This window comes from Carya illinoinensis, chromosome 8, assembly GCF_018687715.1.
Source record: "Carya illinoinensis cultivar Pawnee chromosome 8, C.illinoinensisPawnee_v1, whole genome shotgun sequence".
NCBI classification, from domain to species: domain Eukaryota; kingdom Viridiplantae; phylum Streptophyta; class Magnoliopsida; order Fagales; family Juglandaceae; genus Carya; species Carya illinoinensis.
Window position 1 is genome coordinate 30676339 of NC_056759.1, and position 22794 is coordinate 30699132.

General features: G+C 33.0%; 1 protein-coding gene across 1 annotated transcript in view; it reads left to right on the top strand.

Moving 5' to 3' along the window:
- Window positions 1–7307: 7307 nt before the first annotated feature.
- Window positions 7308–22794, top strand: part of LOC122274315 (MADS-box transcription factor 23-like) — a 34048-nt gene continuing 18561 nt past the window's right edge. The window contains exon 1 of the mRNA XM_043083356.1: window positions 7308–7489. Within this exon, the coding sequence (XP_042939290.1) occupies window positions 7308–7489 (182 nt within the window). The remainder of the gene's footprint in view (window positions 7490–22794) is intronic.

Genomic DNA, 22794 nt, shown 5'->3' on the forward strand with positions numbered 1-22794 from the left:
AGGACCTATTTATAGGCTGGAAAAAGTTGCTGATAATTGCACTGTGTAACCTAAGAATTAAACTTTGTATAAGTTAACGTAAATTGAGCTGAAACGGCTCTCGTACAGAACAATGAGCTCAAACAGTTAAGCCTTCAAAAAAAAAAACAAAGAATAAGAAGAAGTCAGAAATCATAATGAATCAAAAGTTGAAGATGCGGCAACAATGGATTTCTTAAGCCTGGAGCTATGTTTTCGCCAGTAAATCGTTCCATGTTTCCGCCAGTAAATGGCTAGAAAGGTAACATAGAGGAACGTGCTACGGCTATAGAAGATTCTCACCGAAAATTCTCACCGAATAGTAATATTTATTTTATTTTATTTTTTACTTTTTTTTAAATATTTTTTAAAACTATTTAAATATTTTTTAAAAATAAAATAAAATTATAAATTTATTTAAAAACAGTTTCTTAATCACGAAGTAAAAAAATATATATTAAAAAAAATAAAATACAATTCGGTAAGAACCTTCGGTGGAAATAGTATTTTTCATAAAGTCATAGCTAGAAAATTAACACCTTAATAGTAAATGCAATGCACGCATGCCTACTGAATGACGTACAACGTACGTCACTAAATCAATCCATTTTATTTAGAACGGCTCAAACGACTTTCAAGCCATAATTATAATATATTAATACTAAAAAATCTGCAATAGCATGCAAATCAATCCTTTAATCCAAAAGCATAAATTAAAAAATAGTATAGTTAGAAATATATTTTTTTTAAATGTACCAACAATATATATATATATATAGTGATTTTTTTACCGTGGCAAGGATTTCAAAACTTTTTGCACAAATTAATTCTTGACTAATTATAAGATACTTTCAGTAGTTGGGCTGTACAAGGACAGATGGGGTGTTGCCAACAAAACCAACCATAGCTTACGGAGTCTGGAATCGATCGAAACGTGTTGAGAACTAGTCAGCCAGCGATAGGAAATGCAAAAAACCGACGTCAACAGGTTCAATCACGATCTAAACCAAGTTCAAACCACTGAACTATTCAATAAATATATATATATATTAGGTAAAACAATTATGTTTCACTTTAGTGATTTAAAAAACGTTGTTTTATACCCATGGTTTTGAAAAATAAAGAAAAACAACTCTCTCTCTCTCTCTCTCTCTCGCCATCAATCCATTTTAGATTTGTTGATGAGGTGCTTGTTCCCATCCCTTTCTCCCTCCGTCCATTTGCATCATTTCAGACTTTCGATTCTCTCTCTCTCTTTCTCATCTGCGATTCAGTTGAGGTTTATTGGGGGGATTCTTGTAATGATTTTGTTGTGAGATTTACTAAATGGGTTCTTTTAATTTTTCTAGTCTTTGTGATGATCTTGTTGTGAAATTTTTGATGGATTTCTAAAATGAAAACCGATGGAAACACCGCTGAATCAATAGTAACCGGCCTAAACTATGGTAACTGGTTTTATACCCCTTAATCGACTGATTTCAGTCGATATCATCCCCTAAAAAACATGTCTGTGCGGTTTTAATTTTGGATCGAAACTACATCGATAGTATCAATTCTCACCGCTATTTAGTATGGATTTGTGGTACTTTCATCATATCATAAAATATAGGTCAACCATGTTAAGTACACAAGTGTTTTTTGTTTTCAAGGAAAATTTACCCTCGCATTGAGCAGAGAAATTTCATATTGGACTAAAAAAGCCTTAAGACTAGGGTTACGTGCTAAGAAATCTCAAAACCAAAACTTTTGAAAACACATTATCCTGTTGGAGTAAATACAAAAGTTTACTTATATAAAGGAAAGTTGAAGTTGGAACTGAAGTGATTTACTGATAAAATGGGAGTACAACATCATCCGTATTTTGGAGTATCTAATATTAATGCAGCTTGGATCTTTATTCATGTCGGATCACTTGGTAAAGTTAGAGATCCAAATTTGTTTTTGTTAGGTTCTCAAATTTGAGAGTTAAAAGAAGTATTTTCAAGACCGATGCTTAAAGGGCACATAAATATATTCTCCACCATAAGTGGGTACGAACCTGATTGTCCCGATCGATCGATATTCTTTTACGTTACACAACTAAATTTTAGACCTCTCTAATACCGTCCGATTATATTCCTTAAGTTAGACATCAAGAATCATCTTAATTGGAGCTCAGATTCGAACATGCCCTTATTATATTAACAACTTCTTCTACGTAAAACTAGCATCCAATGTCACCTATATTGCTAATATAACGATGATTATATAAATGAGAAATACATGTCAACCTTCTCAGCAGCAACATCTATTATAGACAGTCATATATAATTCATTTCCACCCTATGACCGGAGTCACGTGGAAAAATTATTTTTTTAATAATAAATTTCATTTTTTTCAAAATAAGTACATGGACTTACACATTCTAAAATTTCAAATATTATTTCTCTATTTTTTTTTTCTTTTAAAGTTTTAGTACCTGATCATGCCCGGCCATATGGTGGGAATGAACTATATAAGGCTATCCCGGCCAATCAAAATATATGCACAACTAGTACTAATACTACTCAAGGTTTTTTCAAGTGTACGTACGTGAACTGCAACTCTGCAATTCCATGAGCATGTGATCAAGTTTAGGGCATGGGATGGACATAATATATATAAATCTCCTTTCCAAAGATGTGAGAGAGAGTGAGAGAGCCACACACACACACATGATATATATATATATATAAACATATGATCTACTTTGGCTGGGTAGGGTAAATGAAAGCTAGCTATGATGAAGCTCATGTGCTTTCTTCTTAATCCATGCTACCGTTTGCATCACAAACTAAAAGATGTAGTTTTCAATTGTAGAAATGACTCTGTAAAGCGACACAATCCATTGTTGGGATGATAAAGTAAGTGAAAATGTAGGCAAAATCACCTTTTTCTTGGACTATGTAGGTATATGATTTCCTGATGATTGACACCTGGCTAACTTCATTTTTTGGAGGGATAAAAATTTGAACTAATCTATAGATAAGCCTAATCTTGAACTTGGTGTAGTACTCTCCTTAATTCAAGGGCCTCATTAGGGTTCCGTAGTCAGATATCGAATCTTATTGGTTTAAGGAATCACTTCACGTGGGCTTAGCCAATAGGAATTGGCTGGTGTGTTTAAAGTTATGATTATTTTAATGGTGCATTAGCGGCCGCCTAACCACTGATGAATGGAAAAAATAAATAAAAAATAAAGCACTAGAGCTTATTATTAAAGTGATTTTAGAACCAATTTGCCCATATAGAATAATAATAATATGTGCCTTTCATAAGCTACTCCATTTTTGGCCAGACAAGAACTCGCACACCTATAGCTTTGTGTTACAGATTGTTTGCCATTGTGCGATAAAAGCGTGGGAAGACCCCCCTCGATTGGCGAACAGTACTACTGACTCTAGACCTCCACATATATATGTCAGTCAACTTTGCAGTGGCACGTGCTTGCTATTGATGGTCGCTGCTGATCATCCATCGTGTTTATAATGCCCGCTCTGTCTATATATTGAGAAAGATAACTGTTAGAGACATATATTGATTATATAAAATAAATTTATAAATTGATATAATTTTATGTAATCTGTTAAATTTATTTTATAATAAAATTAATTTTATAAATCTGACATATCACATCAAATCACATCTGTTTATGAGTTTATTTTTATATAATTTTTTTATGATTAAAGTATTTTCTATTGATAAATGATATTTTTAATTTTGAAGTGTGTAATTCATATTCCTTAATTTTAAAATTAAGAGTGGATATATCTAGAACTCTCGCAAAAAAAAATTATATTTTTAATGGTTGCTCTCAATTAATTTTTCAAATAAGTACGCGGTGACAACACAGTACTCCAAAACCGTATATAATGGCATTACCACTATATCTTCTATATATAAAAAGTGTGTATGAAACGGAAAATCTTGTTTTAACGGTTTTTCTTGTTTTTTCGTTAAAGTTAACACCGTTTGTTTAAATACATGTGAATGTAATTGGCATATAGAATGAAGACATAAATATTGAGAGAGATAACATTCAATGTTGTTATATAATTTATTCATCACAATAATTACAATACTTAATAGTTTATATAATAATAAGTAATTAAAGATTAGTTATTATATTTTTCTCTTTCTCCTTAACATATACACGTGTATTAGGTGCATAAGACGTGAATTCCTAAGTATAATACATGTGTATTATACGTTTCATTAAATCAGATTATTAAGTATTCTAAATTTAAAAATCTCATATAATATATAATACAAGTGTGTTTAATCAAAGTGTTTTTTTTCCCATGGTAGTAGGACGTAACTTCCACTAAGTCATATTCCACACGTGGGCTTGCTATGAGGGGCACATGACAAAAGTCATGATCCTTGAACTAATCAAGAAAGAGTAAATTCGACCAACAACTTCAAAATATATTTTAAGATTTATATATATGTTATATATAAAAAAATATTATACCACCAATTTTATAAAAAGATTATGTTTTAACTTTATGTTGATCTTGATCGATTCAACTAACAGCAAAATAAGAATTTCAATATTGTCTCTATTGATCGTCTACATGATTACATACATTGATGAATTATAATACAAACATCAAACGATACATATTTTAAACTACCGTTTGTGTTAAACTTTTATTAAATTTTTCGTATACATCTTTACTAAAATTATAGATGTTATAAATATGTATTAGATTATATAATATTTTGAACTAATTTTTTTATCTTCTCTAATATGCTTTAAATTATTAAGTGATATCAATAATTTTTATAAAATATATATTATTTTTTACAAATAATCATTTTATAAAATTAGACAAACGTGCTTTGCCCGTTGTTTCCACCTAGTATATATATATTAGGATACTTGTAATTAAATGCATTAATTTATCTTATATAAACAATATTATTAAGTTTCATTAATCTGATCATCGGTCTTAATAATATATGTTATCTTCAAGAAAGTAAACATATTATAAGAGAGATGCAAAATTTATCTTCCCAATGTTCTCTATGATCATCGGCAAGAGGAGTTGGTGCCGTACGTGAAAGTTATGAATTAGTAGGATGATCGTGGTTATCATAAAGTAATTTGAGATCCGATCTCATTTGTTTGGCATGTGGAACTCTGAACTTTGAAGCGTTAAGCGCCAGATCACCAAATTCGTCACAATCAAACCTTTTAAATCTAACTTTTGTGACTGAAAATAAACAAGTGCATTGTCTTCACGACCGACTACAGATTTTAAAATCTATCGGAATTGATCCAAACTGTAATATGTCATTTTTTATATCTATCTTACTACTCTTTTTTTTTAGTTTCCTTATTGTTAATTGAAAAAAAAAATTGTCTCTCAGATGTTTTTCTGTAGATCAAGTTAAGTCATTTTTTTCTATAAAGGATAAGGTTGTGTCTCTGTTTAGGCAGAGTGTTGTCTCTTGAAAGTTTATCTGTAGAAAATATCAACAATAGTGAAGACCAGACCAGTTACAAAAAGAAATAGTGTACTAGTAGAGTTACAAATATATTATTTTGGTTTATAATGTCATGTTTGTTATGACTGGGACATCACAGAATGTATTCGGTCATGATTGTATTTTTTTTTATGAAAAAATGATGACAGTTTTCCTATAAAAAAAAAAAAAAAAAAAAAAAAGAACACACTCTGAAGCGTTAAGAGGCAATAAAATAAGGATCGTTCTACAGCCACCGCTGGGGGCTCCTGCTGGGAGTTCCCGCTTGGCTTAGAAATTTTTTTTTATATCATTTTTTATTATTTTTAAACATTTTGAAAAAAAATAAAAAAATTCATAATAATATTGAACAAATTTTTCTTAATCATTAAGAAAAAGAAAAAATAAATAAAAATAAAATAAAATACTGGGAGCGGTAGCTCCCAGCGGGATCCCCCAGCTGGGGATCTAGTATTTTCCATAAAATAAAAACATTAATATATATATATATTTATTTATTTATATGACCTTTAAATTAATTTGGATTTGGAAGGCTTTGATTATTTCTTTCCAATATATATCTTTCCAACTCCAACCTCTTCCGGCCAATAGCTGGCACATGCATGGACTTCAAAATCCATTGTTTAATGGTACCATCTGCAAAATTACCTGCAACATAATGCTGTATATTATAATTTCTGCTGCTCGGTGAACACACCATGCATTAATTCATGCAAGAAAGAAAAAATGCCACAACACGTCCCTCCATTTTTACGTTTAATCATATTCAAGGTTTCGGAAAAAGATGTTTCTGACGGAAACTTTATTTATTTTCATCAATTTTCATCAAAAGAGCTACTTTTCTTGAGTATCTTTAATTTGTCTCGGGAAAATTCCATCTTTTATGGCTCTTTAACACTAAGTACATCCATGTCTCGTACACGTACATGATGATGATCTATATATAAAAGATCTGGCATATATATCCAGTCCCCCATGCATAAACTCGCTTGCATGATCGAGTTCCAAAGTTGAATCTAGGTTACCCGAAAATTAAGGCTGACATCCCACTACGACAACAAATACGATTCATACTTACAATGCTTATCTGATCTGATACTGATTGAGAAGTCAGAAAAGCTAAAACATCGTATTAGCTGCAAACGCAGTTCCCGTTGGCGAAAAACACAGTACTTCAAAGATAATAATGCTACAGATTCGGAACGATCACTTTATCCTAATAAATACGTATATATGTAAGTTTAGGTATTATAAAATATCCACGATGACAAAGAAACTTTTGCCGCTAATAAATTTATTAATTAGCCTTTTAATTATTATATATTCTGGGATAATGTAATTATATTCCCACGTGTCAGTACTGAATTATTAATACAATTAACAGATGCGGCCTGTAAAATATCTGAATATAGGATGAATACAATCTTATACTTTGTAGAGAATTAATTTCACTGCTGAAAGTAGTACATGAAGGCATTCATATATATTTGTTTAATGCCTCAAATCACTCCATTAATACACCCAATTAGCAGTAGTCTTATCTTCATGACCCCCTAAATGATATTTTCTCTTATATCATGGCCGGAAAAGAAGACGCAACACAAATCTCAACCATCATCTAAACGGCCATCCCTTCAATATTTCTGAAAGTGTTGCTTGGACTCAAACAAGTAAGATTTCTAATCTAATCCTTTCATGAGTCTTACCCTGTTAATCTTGAAAGTTATTTATAAAGAGTAATGTCGCAGGAACCCTAATAGTGAAGAAAACAGAAGGGATGGGGAGAGGGAAGATCGCAATTCAAAGGATCGATAATTCAACGAGCAGGCAAGTTACTTTTTCGAAGCGGAGGAAAGGGTTGATCAAAAAGGCAAAGGAGCTTGCAATCCTGTGTGATGCTGAAGTTGGCCTTGTAATCTTCTCAAGCACTGGGAAACTATATGAGTTTGCAAGCACCAGGTCTGGCCGCAATTTTTCACTAAAAACGTTAATTTGTTCGTTTGTTCTAGTTTGTCTCGCATGATTTTAACAAAATTTTTATGCATAACAGAACATCTTCTGCACCTGTAGCTTAATTATATTTTGCAATGATAAAATTCTTATTTATTTATTTATTCTCTTGAAATTGTGCGTTTTACTACTTCTCTATCTTCCAAGAATTTGACATGTCCTAATATCCTTCAAATATATATATGTATAAATGTTATTCAAATTAATAATATTATTCCTTTAGGCTTTAAGTGCCTGTTGTATATAACTGCATGGCAGTAAGTAGATAGACTAGCTAGGAATCTTGGCAGCTTGGTGTGCGGATGGTCCTTATAAGGAATTGCGTGCACTGCATAGTACTCTTGACTGATCTATTGTATGCCTTGGTCGAGTAAAAACTGACGTACTCGGATATATAATCATTTGCGAGAGGAGGAAGCCGAGGTTTTAATTAGGATGTCAACTTCGGGAATATGCCAGAGAATCAAAAACTGAATAAAGGGACTATATATTGCTTTGGAGTGTCTTCAATTCTCTTCTCTAGTAAATATATTTTCTCAAAGATAACTTGTAATTAATTTAGATAGCTAGCTAGGGTCCTTTTAGAAATAGATCAAATGAAGATCAGATCATACTGAAAAGAAGAATCACACGCATGCAATTAAATCTACACGCACATGAGTACTACTAGAACCCCAATCATGTTTTGTAGGTCAAGGGATTAAAAACTGGGCCAACTACTAATTAAGTGACCAGGAGTTCAATTCCCTTTTACCTGTCAAAGGCGACCTCAGGGAAAGGTTAATCTATTTACACCTTAATTTATTGATCATATTTTTATAATCATGAGATCACCAGTATTTATAAGTTTCTAAGTATACAAAACAATATCTAACAATATCGAAGATAGTGTAGTTTAGGACTCCATTGTAGTTTAGGATTCCACTTGTCTCCCCGGTCCCCTCATGAACTATTACCTCATTACAATTTACGTATCTTCCTAAATTTTTACCAAATCGATCGGTCTGGCCACAAATTAGCCAACCCTAAATATTGTTAACTCACTTCTATATATATATATATAACTTTGATGTGCTTCAATTTACTCCAATGCACAATGTAAGTGACAATTGGTTGATAGTTAGTCATGTGCCGGAAATGATATAAGTTAGTGTGAAAGAATTAGCCCTTTAATATAAGGGATCGAAAAATTATGGAAGCAATTAATTTATTGACTTTTTTTCATCATTTGGTAAGCAAAACTATCACTAATTAGAGCTGTTGATTCGCTATTTGATGATGCATGCAATAAGATACACACACACACACATAAGTGTTGGGGTGTGATTAATTTTCTATGTTCAATAAATTCTCTTGTATACTTTGCACATCATATATATATTGTCGTGGTTTATTGATAATTAGATCATAATCCCGATTTTTATTTTGGGTTGAGATTTTTAGAGGAATAAAACTGGGGAATGCATGGTAACAATTAAGAGCATATATAAAATTGCATGCATGCATATGCATATTGAGAAACTAACAAAGAAATAACGAGCCATGATTGTAACCCCCCTCCCTCTCCATATAATAAAAGAGACCGAATTATCAGGCATAGATATGGAAAATAAAAATAAAAAGGAACCATGACTGTAGGCAAAATATGACACTATTGCTTGAGTAACTTAGATGCATGGTTTCAGATTTTCCTTCCTTTTCTATTTTCTGATCTCTTATTGATCTATTAGTAAGATTAGAGTCGCATATAATATACTGAGAAACTACTAGTTAGCTGCATGCAGCATTATAGTCAAAATTATAATTGGAATCCGTAAAATTACTTAATTATATGATATACTTTTGCATAATAAACATTCCAATTAATGAGACATGCTACTATATGAAATTTCCAATGTATCCCTGTAAATCACGAAATTGTCTACCAATTTCCTTAAACAAATAGGTTAGATCTTAATTATCAAGATTATAAAACGAATCAAATACTTTAAAATAAATAATCAATTTTATAAGACACAACGATTGGTTACGAAGGGAAACCCTTTAAAGAACTCTTTAAAGGTAAAAACTTACGGGGCAACCAAACCCAAGAAGGTCAATCTTATTATTTGAAGAACAATTACAAACAATCATCAATTACAAAATCTTTACAATCAACTCTCTTACTTGCCTAGACAAAAGACCCGTTTATCTTCTACCGCAGAAGCAACCAGAACTTCTGTTGATTTTCAAATGTTGACTTCCCTTATGGAACTCCAAATGCTGAAATCCAATCGATATTACTTCACACTCAAAGCATAATCATACTCAAGAAGATATGAAAAATCAAATGAAACTTCTCAAGTGAATTTTCTCTCACAAATACTCAGAATATCCTCACTAGAATTCGTGGCTCAAAGCCCATTCCTGAAATACAAAACTGAATCCCTTTAAATAGAAAGTCTGGAAAGAGTTCCAGTCACAGTAGAACTCTACTGACGGTTAGCAACAATCGCGAAGACGTGTTCCGACGGACTGCTAACATTTCACGGTAACATTCTTCTATATTGACTAATCTCTATTCAATTTTCTTCTGGATATATACAGATATACCAGGACTCGATTTTAACCTCAATGACTTATCTAAACAATACCTAAGACTTCTAGATATACTCAACATTGTTTAGAAATAAATCAATAGTTATTTTACATTCATCCAACAATTTCAAATATAATGATAAGATAAGCCTTATCATATAATCATCTAATCTTAGCTAATTTTTGCCTCTACAATCTCCCCCTTTGACGGATTGGTGACAAAACTAACTTGATAAATGTAATATAAAACCTGTCAAAAGCACAAACAGCAAACCAAGAAACCGAGTAGGAATTCCAAGCAAATAGTCAATAATAAAAACTTATGTCCAGCAAAAATAAACTTTCTCCCCCTCAACAAATTCATTTCAGCAAATTTATTAAACTCCCCCTCAACAACACACTTACTAAAACTCCTCCTAAATTTTACAATACCAAAATATTTCAACATATTTCAATTTGGTCATCTAATACTCCATATTTTTGTCACTAATCTGACAAAACACAAAAAAGAATAAATATCACTTACATGTGTCAAGATGAAGACACTAAGAAAGACATGATGAACAACTCTTATGTATCTCAACTTTTTATGGATTAAATGCACCTAATGTATGAGCATGAATGTATGTCAAACAATGAGTAAATGATTAAGACAACTTAGTTGAGACAAAAAATCAAACACTTCGTAGACATACCATGAAAACAAAATGACAAAGGTCAAGAACCCACTCAAAAATCGTCCTCAATACATGCATAAAATAACAAAAAAAACAACTCATTTACGGGCAACTCAGCTCAACAGAATAGCCCAATGCTTCTTATAAAAACCCATAACTCAGACTCCATCTATCCACATGCCAAGCATAAAACTGGAAAAAGAGAAAAAAAAATCAATGGATTAGAGTAGACTTGTCGTGATGGTGGAAAATGAAGAGAGGATGTATGTAATCTTGAGTGAAGAGAGACAAAAGGGAGTGAAAGGGCACCGTGAAATGGTCTTGCGTGGAACTGTGAAATGGGTCTTGAGAATGGCTTATGAATCGGGGGCTGGGAGTAAATGAGAGAGGCAGCAGAGGTTTTAAGTCTTTAAGGCTTTTAAGACCCATGCATGTGCTAAGCTATAAAGTCTCACTGGGACTTATGCTATTATTTCATAATACAATTCCCAGACTTATCCAATACCCCATACCGACCAAAAACAACTTTATATTTTTATTTTTGTATTTATTTTATATAAACCAAAATAAATAGAGATTAGAAAAAATAAAAATAACAAAAAATTTGAACTTTTTTTTATATAAATATATAAATAAGCAATAGGATAAATAACATGCCTAAATGCATCTTAATTCAAACATATTGTAACTCACAAAACAAATTCAATAGAATACACCCTCTTATTTGCAACAATCACTATGGATGTTCACTCCTCATAAGATCATCAATGTCAAAGTTCATATGAGTGTGTGAATGAGTATACTTATACCATAGCATTTTTATGAACTCATTTCTTCAATATATTTTTGATACTTTTATATATGAATGATTGCTTTTTATAGATGCTAACAAGAGTTTGTTGATTCACCTTAAAAGTCAAACTTTATGCTAGAGCCAGATACATGAGCATCTCCTCCAAACACTAGTTTGTACACCCCCTTTTTGTGTTTATGTTTGTTGCTCATCTTTTTCCATAATAATTAGAGCAACGATTTTTAATGTAAGAATTTAAGGTGGTAGACCCGTGTATGGTGTTTGTCTTTTTTCTCAATGAATTAAGACCGAATTTTTCTATATGGATCAACTCTTTGTGTTTGGCAAGAGGAGAGCTCTCTATTGATTTACTAGATTCAACTAGTATTAGTCAATTCAAGGCATAAACTCCCTCTTTGATGAACATCTTATTAAATAATGTGAACTTTAATTATAAAATGCATACATATAAGTATGCACAAAGTAAATCGCACAAAATAGAGAGATGCATAGGTTCAAGAATTTATTAAGTGATAACACAAGTGCTCAAACTTTGATATATCAAGCATGTACTTTCCTTAAAGAAAAATTTTGAACCAAACCAGAAAAAAAAAATTTATATTATATTTTTCTTATTTAAAACTGAAAAACAGAAACAAAATAGCAAAACAGAAAAATAAAATGCACGTCCTAGACTAATGTAATAATATAAAGAATGCAAGAACATGCAAGTAGTCCTATTAATTAATGTGACATGTTATCTTCTTTGACTATCCACTTTGTTTTAAATTTTGGCCTATTCTTTTCATCAACACTACGTTATATGACTTCTTTTTTTAAAGCAAAAATTTGCTAGCTCACCAAGTTTGAGACTTAAAAAGTTGATTTGTTGACTCATATAACAAACTTGATTTTCTAGACTCTTTCTTTTACTTTTCAGATTTCTTTCACCTCCATTTTTCTTCACTTTATTCAAGTTAAAGCAATTTGGCCTTATATGACCAACAACACCACAATAATGACCAGTATGAATAAATTTACCATGCAGATTTTTTAAATAAACTGGCATAGGTTCAGCATGATTTTGAAAACTCTTACCTTGACTTCCTTTAACAAAAACAATACCTTTGGAAGTTGTGATGACAGATGATGAGACCAGTTTTTCTTTCCCCTTTTAAGTCGTGTACCCTAGGCTAATTCTATCACTACTCATCTTTTGAACACTTAACATCTCTTCTAATTTTTGTGTTGCTATTTTTTCTTGAACCTTTTCCAATTCCTTTTCTAGTGCAATTTTTTGATCCATTAATCTTGCTAACTTAATATCAGAAATTTTTAATGTCTAAGACATGTTATTTTTCTCACTCCCCATATCAGTAAATTTCTTGTACAGCTTCTTGTTGAGTTTCTTTAATTTGATCACTTCTTCACACACATCATTGTAAGTTTCGTGTAAAATCAATTCTTGATCAGCATCAACAAATGATACATATGAATCACTGTAATCATAACTACTTTCAGATTTTGTTAGTGTAATTTCAGGAAAATCATTCACAATAGTAGAGAAAACTGTAAACTATTTTTCATCATCGGAATATGAGTTTGAACTTTCAGAATCTGAACTATCGCTAAGTGTGACATTCAACGCTTTTCCTTTATTTTTCTTGAAATTTAGACACTCAATTCTTATATGGCCATACCCAGAACATTCATGACACTGTTTTTTATCCTTTTTCTCAGTTTTTTCTTTCTTTCAATTTTCAGATTCATTTTTATTAACAAAAATATTTTTTCCTCGTTATTATTTACCATTTTCCTTTTTATTAAACATAAATTTTCTGAATTTTCTTGCAAGCAGAGCAATCTCTTCATCATTTAGACTTTCTTCATCAAAAAAATCCATATAATTTTCTTCTACAATTTTTAAGACAATGGACTTACATTTTCTTGTTTGAGGGAGTGAAGATTCATACATTTGCAAAGAACCTGCCAGTTCTTCTACCCTTATTACATCCAGATCTTTACTTTCTTTAATATCAGTAACTTTGGGTCGAAATCTTTCAGGTAAAGACCTTAGAATCTTCCTCACAACTCTTGAATCTTCAACCTTTTCTCCAAGATTAAACTTGGAATTTACAATATCATTTACTTTAGTATAAAAGTCATTAAAACTTTTATCTTCCAGCATTTTAATCTCTTCAAACTTAGAGGTTGACAATTGTAATTTTAGATTTTTCACAATTTTTGTTCCTTCATGCTTAACTTTCAGGATATCACATGCCTCTTTAGCAATCCCACACATGGAGATTCTCTTAAATTTTTCTGGAGATACAAATATGAATATAGCATTCAGCCCCTTGTTATTCCAATTACAATTGCTAATTTCTTCTTTGATCTAAATATCAATATTTGTTTCTGGTTTGATCCATCCTCGTACAACCGAATAACACACTCGTTCATCCAACGATTTGAGGAAGGCTCGCATGCGTACTTTCCAATATGCATAACTTTCACCATTGAAGTGCGGTGGGGCGGTCAATGATGACATAGTGCAGGGGCACAGATCACACTAGAAAGAGTAAACCACGCTCTGATGCTAATTGAAGTTCCCAACGTACCCCTGTAAACCACAAAATTATCTACCAATTTCTTTGAACAAATAGATTAGATCTTAATTATCAAGATTACAAAACGAATCAAATACTTTAAAATAAATAATCAACTTTATAAGACACAACGATTGGTTATGAAGAGAAACTCTTTAAAAAACTATTTAAAGGTAAAACCCTACGGGGCAGCCAAACCAATGAAAGTCAATCTTATTATTTGAAGAACAATTACAAGTAATCATCAATTACAAAACCTTTGCAATTCGACTCTCTTACTTGCTTAGACAAACGACCCGTTTGTCTTCTACCGCAGTAGTAGCCAGAATCTCTGGCAATCTTCAAATGTTGACTTCCCTTCTGGAATTCCAGAAGCTGAAATCCAATCGATGTTACTTCACATTCAAAGTACGATCATACTCAAGAAGATATGAAAAATTAAATGAAAATGTTCAAGTGAATTTTCTCTCACAAATACTCAGAATATCCTCTCTAGAATTCGTGGCTTAAAACCCCTTCCTGAGATACAAAATTGAATCCCTTTAAATAGAAAGTCTAGAAAGAGTTTCAGTCACAATAGGACTCTGCTGGCGGTTAGCAACAGTCACGAAGTCGTATTCCGACAGACTGCTAACATTTCGCAATAACATTCTTCTGTATTAACTAATCTCTATTCAGCTTTCCTCTGGATATATACAGATCTACCAGGACTCAATTTCAACCTCAATGACTTATCTAAACAATATCTAAGACTTCTAGATATAATCAACATTGTTTAGAGATAAATCAATAATTATTTTACATTCATCCAATAATTTCAAATATTGGATTGTGGAAGCACATTCGAAGAGGTTGGGAGGTGTTTAATCGTTTTGTTAGGATCCAGGTGGGTACAGGAAGCAGGATTAAATTCTGGAGCGACGTGTGGTGTGATAGCAGAGCTTTAAAAGATTTGTATCCCTCTTTATTTCAATTGGCAAGTGTAAAGGATTTATCAGTGGCGGATGCTATGGAGGTGTCGGGGGGGCGGAATACTTGGAATATTAATTTTGGTAGAGCAGTTCAGGATTGGGAGGTAAACAGCATTGCAGATTTTTACAGTTTTATTTATTCCATAAGAGTAAACAGCCAGCAAGAAGACGTCATGTGGTGGATTCCAGCAAGAAAATGTATCTTTTCGGTGAAGTCTTTCTATAAGGCTCTCACCCCAGAGTCCAACTCTCTCTTCCCTTGGAGAAAGATCTGGAACTCAAGGCACCTCCAAAAGCCTCTTTCTTTGTCTGGACAGCCTCCCTGGGAAAGATTCTTACCACGGATAATCTAAGGAAAAGAAGGATCATTATCGCAGACTGGTGTTGTATGTGTAAAGGAGGGGGAGAGTCGGTAAATCATCTTCTGTTACATTGTGATGTAGCAAGGACTCTATGGAACGACGTGTTTGCTCGATTGGCACTAGTTTGGGTGATGCCGAAAACTGTGGAGGCAACGTTGGCCAGCTGGCCTAGCATAAGAGGTAGTCAACCGATTAAAGCGATGTGGAAGATGATTCCTATTTGCATCTTATGGAGTTTGTGGGGGGAGCGTGACGAGCGGACTTTCGAAGACAAGGAAAGATCTATAGATGAGCTTAAGTTCTTGTTTTTTAAAACTCTTTGTAGTTGGGTCATTGCTGTAGATTTTAATGGCATGGCCCTTCGGGATTTCCTTGCCTCTAATGTGCTCACTTAGGTGGGACATCAGAGTTGTAATACAGGCTTTTGCCATTCTTTGATCAATAAAATTTATTTATTTATCAAAAAAAAAAATTAAAATATAATGATAAGATAAGCCTTATCATATAGTCATCTAATCCTAGCCAATTTTTGTCTCTACACTATATACGCATTGAACGTACATCTTTGCAATCCACCCACCCTTATAGGGTTTTCACAATCTAAGATGTCATAATTTTCCAATTAAATCTTTGCATTGCGACTTGACACCATATATATGGCATTACAAAGGTCCTAACTTTGATACCATTTGTCAATTTTCATATCTTAAGAAAGCTCTAATCAATTGGCACTATATATAATTAATGGATCGAGTTCATAGGATAATTAGTTAATTCTACCTAGTAAACAACTTATGTGAGACTTCATACTCATACAACAGCTCCAAGATCTACTATCCATTTAATATAGGGCTTTCACAATATCACCACTACTTCACTACTGTACTAACAACGATGCCTTCACCATTTTCTCATTTCAGCATTGGCTTCTCAAGTCAAGTCAATATTCTTTAGAGTAGGAGATACCACGTGAGTCTTTCTTCTACTTTAGAATTAGATATATGTTGCAAAGCTATATTTGATCTATTAGTGCAAGGCAAACCCCATTGTTTTAGAAAACATGATCAAGACCTAGTCCACTGCTGAATGGTTTCAATATTGACAAAGAACAAGTATAAAATTTAAAGAACTATGGCATATATATTATAGAAAAAGTAAAATCCCATTATCTATACGTTTTACTAATGTTGGGAACTTTCGCTCTAATCAAGTCCATGATTAATCTTTGTATTCCTTTCATTAACAAGACAATTTTGAATATGCAGCATGCTTTTATTCCAGTATGCAAAATTCCTTATCATCTATCTTTGAGCCTTGCTTTTGGAATCCTATTAATGTAGAAGAATACATCTGAAGATGGGTGGTTTCATGATCTCATGTTTACACATAAATCAATTTAGTGATGAAAGATCAATGATTTCATCATAGAAAATGATATAGCTCTTCCTCTATCAAAATATTGTGGCTTTCTTTGATCAGTCAACACAATATAACTCTCATGTGAAAAATAAGTAAAATCATGTTTAAAAACCATAATTTTGTGTGTGAGAAACAATAGATAGTATGCGTAAGTCAGATTAGGTTCCACCATTAACTATTTAACCTAATTTTCAATCAAGAATACAAGTGCTTAGCGAGTAGATTATAACCGACCGATCTCCATGAATCTACACTGTCACAGGAATAATGGGTGGATTTCTTTTCCATTACATCAAGAATGCATGGATTTTTCTAAAAAAAAATAAAAGGGAAAGTTGGCAAATGCTAGGCTGGTATATATCAGGTACAATAAGGGAGGACGTTGATGCCCACATTCTTACATAGATACTAACTTTATAAAAACACCTCATAGTTTCCTATTAGAATCCAAGTTAGGGTTTCCTTAAAGAAAACTCTTTGATCTCTTGTTTTCTTCTCTCATCCTCTCAAGTGCACCACTACTGGAGATGCCCATGAGCCACCGTAGAATTGCCCACATTGCTGCAAGTCATCATGACCTCCACTCACTATAGGTGTACTCTCTCTCTCTCTCTCTCTCTCTCTCTCTCTCTCTCTCTCTCTCTCTCTCTCTCTCTCTCTCAAAATGAATGGTGACCAAAATATACCCACACATTGGGGCAAATACCTATAGGTGTCTATTTCCTTAAGTAGGCAAGAAACTCCTTAAATCACCCATGTCCTGTGTTGGATATGAGTTTAGTTTAGTGTTAAAATCTGCCCTTAGGAAATGGCTCTCATCAATCGCAACAAACTATCAAGTATGAATTGGCCAACCATTTTGAGTTCTAGTATGATGCATCACTACATCACACACAATTGAACAAGCTATTTATGCATTTTCAATCAAAACTCTTCATTGAAACATTATATCTCATGTACTTAAACACAATCAATCGCTTCTATGATCCAATCAATCTTGATCTAGGGTTTTTAGAAATTTTTAAATTTCTTACTTTGAATTCCCATCCTTCCCATGACCATGAATAATCTAATCGCACTAAATTTGACTTAAGGTCGCTTCCAACGTGTCTTCCTCATATTCATTTACCACTTGTTCATCATACTTGTGACCATGAATTCTCAATGTTTTGCCACAAGTTTTCTTAGTAAACCATACAAGATTGCACACGATTGTTAGGGTATGTTTGTCTTCTTCTTTTTTTTCTTTTTTTTTTTATAGGTAATCAAGATATTGTATTCATAAAAATAAGCAAAGCCAAGGTACACAGATAGTATACATGAAAAACACCTAGCTAGAGGTTACAATCGAAACTAGAAGGTCATGGACACTAAGTCCATTACAAACTATGGCCCATGCCTATAAGAACAATGACTTAAGGAAGAAAAGTTTTAGTTCATCCATTGTTCTTTCTTGATCCTCGAAATTTCTAGCATTTTTCTCCCTCCAAATACACCAACACATTCAAATAGGAACCATTCGCCTAATAGCCGCTACCTATGAGTTACCATAAAGGCCTTTCCAACTTGCAAGGAAATCCGCCAATCTAAGAGGCATAACCCATGACAATTCAATTCTCGAGAAAAACTCATCCCACATCATCCTAGTCACCCCACAATGTAATAATAGATGATCTACTTATTCTTCATGCTTCTTACACATACAATACCAATCCAACACAACTACCCGTCGTTTCCTCGTATTATCTGTGGTAAGGATATTGTCCAAGATGCTGTCCAATTGGTCGTTCCAGGGCTCATCAGCACTTGATAAAATGATCTAACGGTGAATTTACCTTTCTTGGAATGACTCCAGTGCATCTTATCTCTGATACCCCCGAGCGTACTGATGGAATACAATGCCACAAAGAACTCCGAAATAGTCACCAACTTTCAATCTTGGGTTGTCCTAATGAAATCAATATTCTATTGAGAGGAGCCATTTGAAAAGGCCAAAAGATTGACAATTGCAGCATCATTTTCTCTTGCAATCTAAAAGATAGCAAGGAAGGTGTCACAGAGGCAATGGTTACTACACTATTTGTCATACCAAAATCTGACAAGAGAACTATCACCCACCACAATATGTTCATGTCCTCAAAATGTCTCCCAATGTCTCCTTATATATTTCTACAATCCCACTCCATGAGTACGTCGTACTTCATTCGAGCACCATCTTCTCCAAGCCTCACCAAATTTTGAATCTATAACGGAATTCCGTAGGGCCTCCATTTCGTGTTGGTATCTCCACAACCATTTACCCAAAAGGGCTTGATTGAATTTAGTCAAGAGGCAAATCCCCAAACCGCTCCCAGAAATATTTTGAAAATATTTTACAATCTTCAAAATTACTTCTATGAGATGTGCTGCTTATTGAGTTTTGAAAAATGAGAAGATTTTGAATTTTTTTTAAATAACTTTTGTATTAGAGTTTGTGAAAGCATATAGGTATTATTGAAAAGTTGTTTGAATATAACTTTTTAAAAGTATTTTTATTTTGGAGTTTGTAAAAATTGTATTATTTTATATTTGGATAATAATTGAATGAAAAGTTGAAATAGTTTTTTTAGATTTATTATGTTTGTTAATGAGCTTATGAGAAAATTTTAGAAATGTTGAAAATATTTTGAAAATGAAAAATCTATTTATCATCATTTTTATCATTATAATCTTAACATCCATTAATGTAACATTAAATGCTAAGCCCACTAATTAAATATAATAAATAGTCTTCAATAATTTTATACCACAACATGGCATGATAATAAAAAAGATTATGAGTAACATTACTCTTTGGAAATACTTATATAGTTTCCAAACAAGGTTAGAGTTGCCAAACATGATAAAGTTGGATTATTCATATTCTAAAAGGTTGGTATTATATGAATTGCATGGTTATAATTCTAAATAGCTGTAGGTGTGGCAATATGTGACACAACCCATTAACCCAACATAAACAAGATACGATAAAAGCGAGTTTAGATTTAGCCTTAATCGGTTCGAGTTAAAATGGGTTGACCCGTTAAGACATAATTGCTTGACGGGTCACTAACGGGTCAACCCGTTAAGAAAGTTAAATTTACATTTTTATTCTTATACCTAAAAACTAAAAAACCCTACTCCCGCCGTACTCTAACTCAGACTCCCTCACAATCTCACATTCATCTTTAGATATATTGAGTCTCTCTCTTAGTTCTCAATTGAGTCAATTCTCACAAGTCATAACCACCTCCCACACTTCTCGTGGATTGTAATTTTAGTGTTTTTAATGTTTGGATTGTAATTTTAGACTAATGTAGTTGTTTTTATATTTTTGGAAAATATTGTGATTTTAAATTTTGTGAAATTGTGTTGATCAGATCAAATTGATTATTTGAGTCAATTTAATCCATTTACATAAATGGGTCGAAACAGGTTATACCATGTCGATATATTTTTAATTCATTCATAACGGATCAAAACGGGTCGTATCGTGTTAACCCGTTATTTTAACGAGTCATGTTAGGGTTTGGAAATCTAATCGGTTAAGCTTAACGGGTCATGTTCGGGTTGAGTCATATCGTATAATATACATGACTTGACAAGTCACGAACACAACCCATTAACACAATTTGTCACTCCTAAATAGTTGGTAACGCAAGTGCAATATGGTTGGATGGACTTATTAACGCCAAGTGCTTAACTTTCATTAAAAACGAATTAATGTCCATCCACAAACACTTTGTTTTCTAGCTTTTGTTGGCATGATTTGTGCCTCATGTAGAAAACCTAATAATGATATCATTAAACAGGTAATCTAATGGCCTCGTGAAAACTTTTAACTAAGCTAGCCATCATTGATACCCCGTAATTCAACCGAAAACTTTGGCTTTTCATTGTAGATACATTGCATCAAGTGCTAGCTTTTGCTAACCTGATGATCTGATCGATAGACGTACATACATTGTATTTAGGCAGATTCATCAGCCTTTGGATATGGTAGTCATGTTGCCATCCTCTCATTCACACTTCATGTGTATCAGCTTGTCTTAAGATTGGTGGCTTAGGATAGCTTTTGTACGTTTCAATTCAAATATCCCGATCGAAAGATAATATAATATAATTTGAAGTGGTATCAGTTGCTAGGACAGCTAAGAATATTATTATAACATAAATGTAGGGACCATACGGAAGAATTAATTAAAGCACGCAGATATCTTTCAATAAGGGTAAGCCGAATTAGCCGTAGTACTTTTTTGGTAAAGCAACAATAAACAAATAGATGTGCCATTTAAACACGTTAGAGCAATTGAATGAGAAATAAAACCCATTATCATGATGTGTTGGTGGGGTCTCTTTATATGGATGATCGAGGTTTTGGTTCTTAATTTTCCTTTTTAGTCATTAATATTTTTACCTAATGGGACTTCCACTCATTTCAGATACTTTTTTTGCGTTTTATGAGCAAATAATATTAACTTAAAATATCTAGAAGGAGGGAGTGGTGTAGATCATTTTTTTTTTTTTATAAGTATTATCGGTGTTTAGAAGATGAGAGGGTGTGAAACCTACGAGAAATAGTCAGAATCCACCAAGAATAAAGAATCTGCCAGTCCATAGGTACCCGGAAATCTTGATTTCGCATCTCTTCGTATCCCCTTTTGCTATCGATTAAGCACAGGTAATCATAGCATAGATGCCTCTCTCGGAATGAATATTAGAAACCGCAAGGTAAACAAAAGTTTGCAGTAATTCAAGGAAAAACAGTGTTGTGTGAGAGTAAAGGCTGCGATCTAAGAAAGGAATTTGGAATCAAATGGAACATCTTGGGGGTGGTGTAGATCATATCCTATTCAACAAGAAAAATTTAAATGCATGAAATAAATATTAATGAAAAAAGAAGAAAAACAAGGGGAAATCATGAACCCAACAAATCCCATAATTTCTCAACCTAAGGTAGTTTGCTTGGGGCAATAGATCCAGCAACTATAACCAATAAATAAACATGGAAAACCCAAAAGGGATGGAAGAAAGGTAGAATGAAAGAGGTGAGTGAGGTGAGGAAGGGGATTGAAGAGGGGAGGGAAGAGGTGGAAGGAGAGAGGGGACCTCCCAAGGCGGGTAGAAGGAGAAACACTAGGAAGAGCATGCAAGAAAGATGGCAAGGGCGGGCAGCACTGCAGAGGGGAAGGGAGGTTTCTCCCTCTTCAATCCTCAATGGCACCCAAAAAATAAAAAATAAACTAGAACAACTCTCAGTAGGGCACTCATGACACGAGAAATTAGGGGGAGATGGACACTTATTTGTTGGTTGAAAATGAGAATTGACCCCTTACCATTTCCTGTTAACTAGGTAATTAGAAGCACGAGTGGATGAAACTCATGGGGTATCGTTCCTTCAACCCCCTAAATAAGTTACCTTCATTTCTAGGATGGCTTGGTAAGGGAGTAATTAAGTTCTTGGATAACTGGAGACCCAAACTAAACTCTCAAATTTGGGTCGATTTAGTTTTATTCTTGATTAGTTTGGTTGGATTCTGGTCCAAAAACTTTGGATCTGGGCGATTTCAATCGATTCAAAAGCTGGGGAGTTTTGTCTACCAATCCAACCTAATAGAGCTGATCATATGCATAATGTCTTCATCATATGCCTATCTTGTTATCATACATTGTAAAGCACAAAAATTCTTTTAAAAAAAAAATACATCTGGTCGCTTTCAAATATGGTGTAGCATCTTCCTCTTTCTTCTTACTCAATTACTCTCTTTTTACTTCAACTGAATGTGCTTTTCAAAGATATCTTGTATATAAACTTGGTTGACAAAATAAGT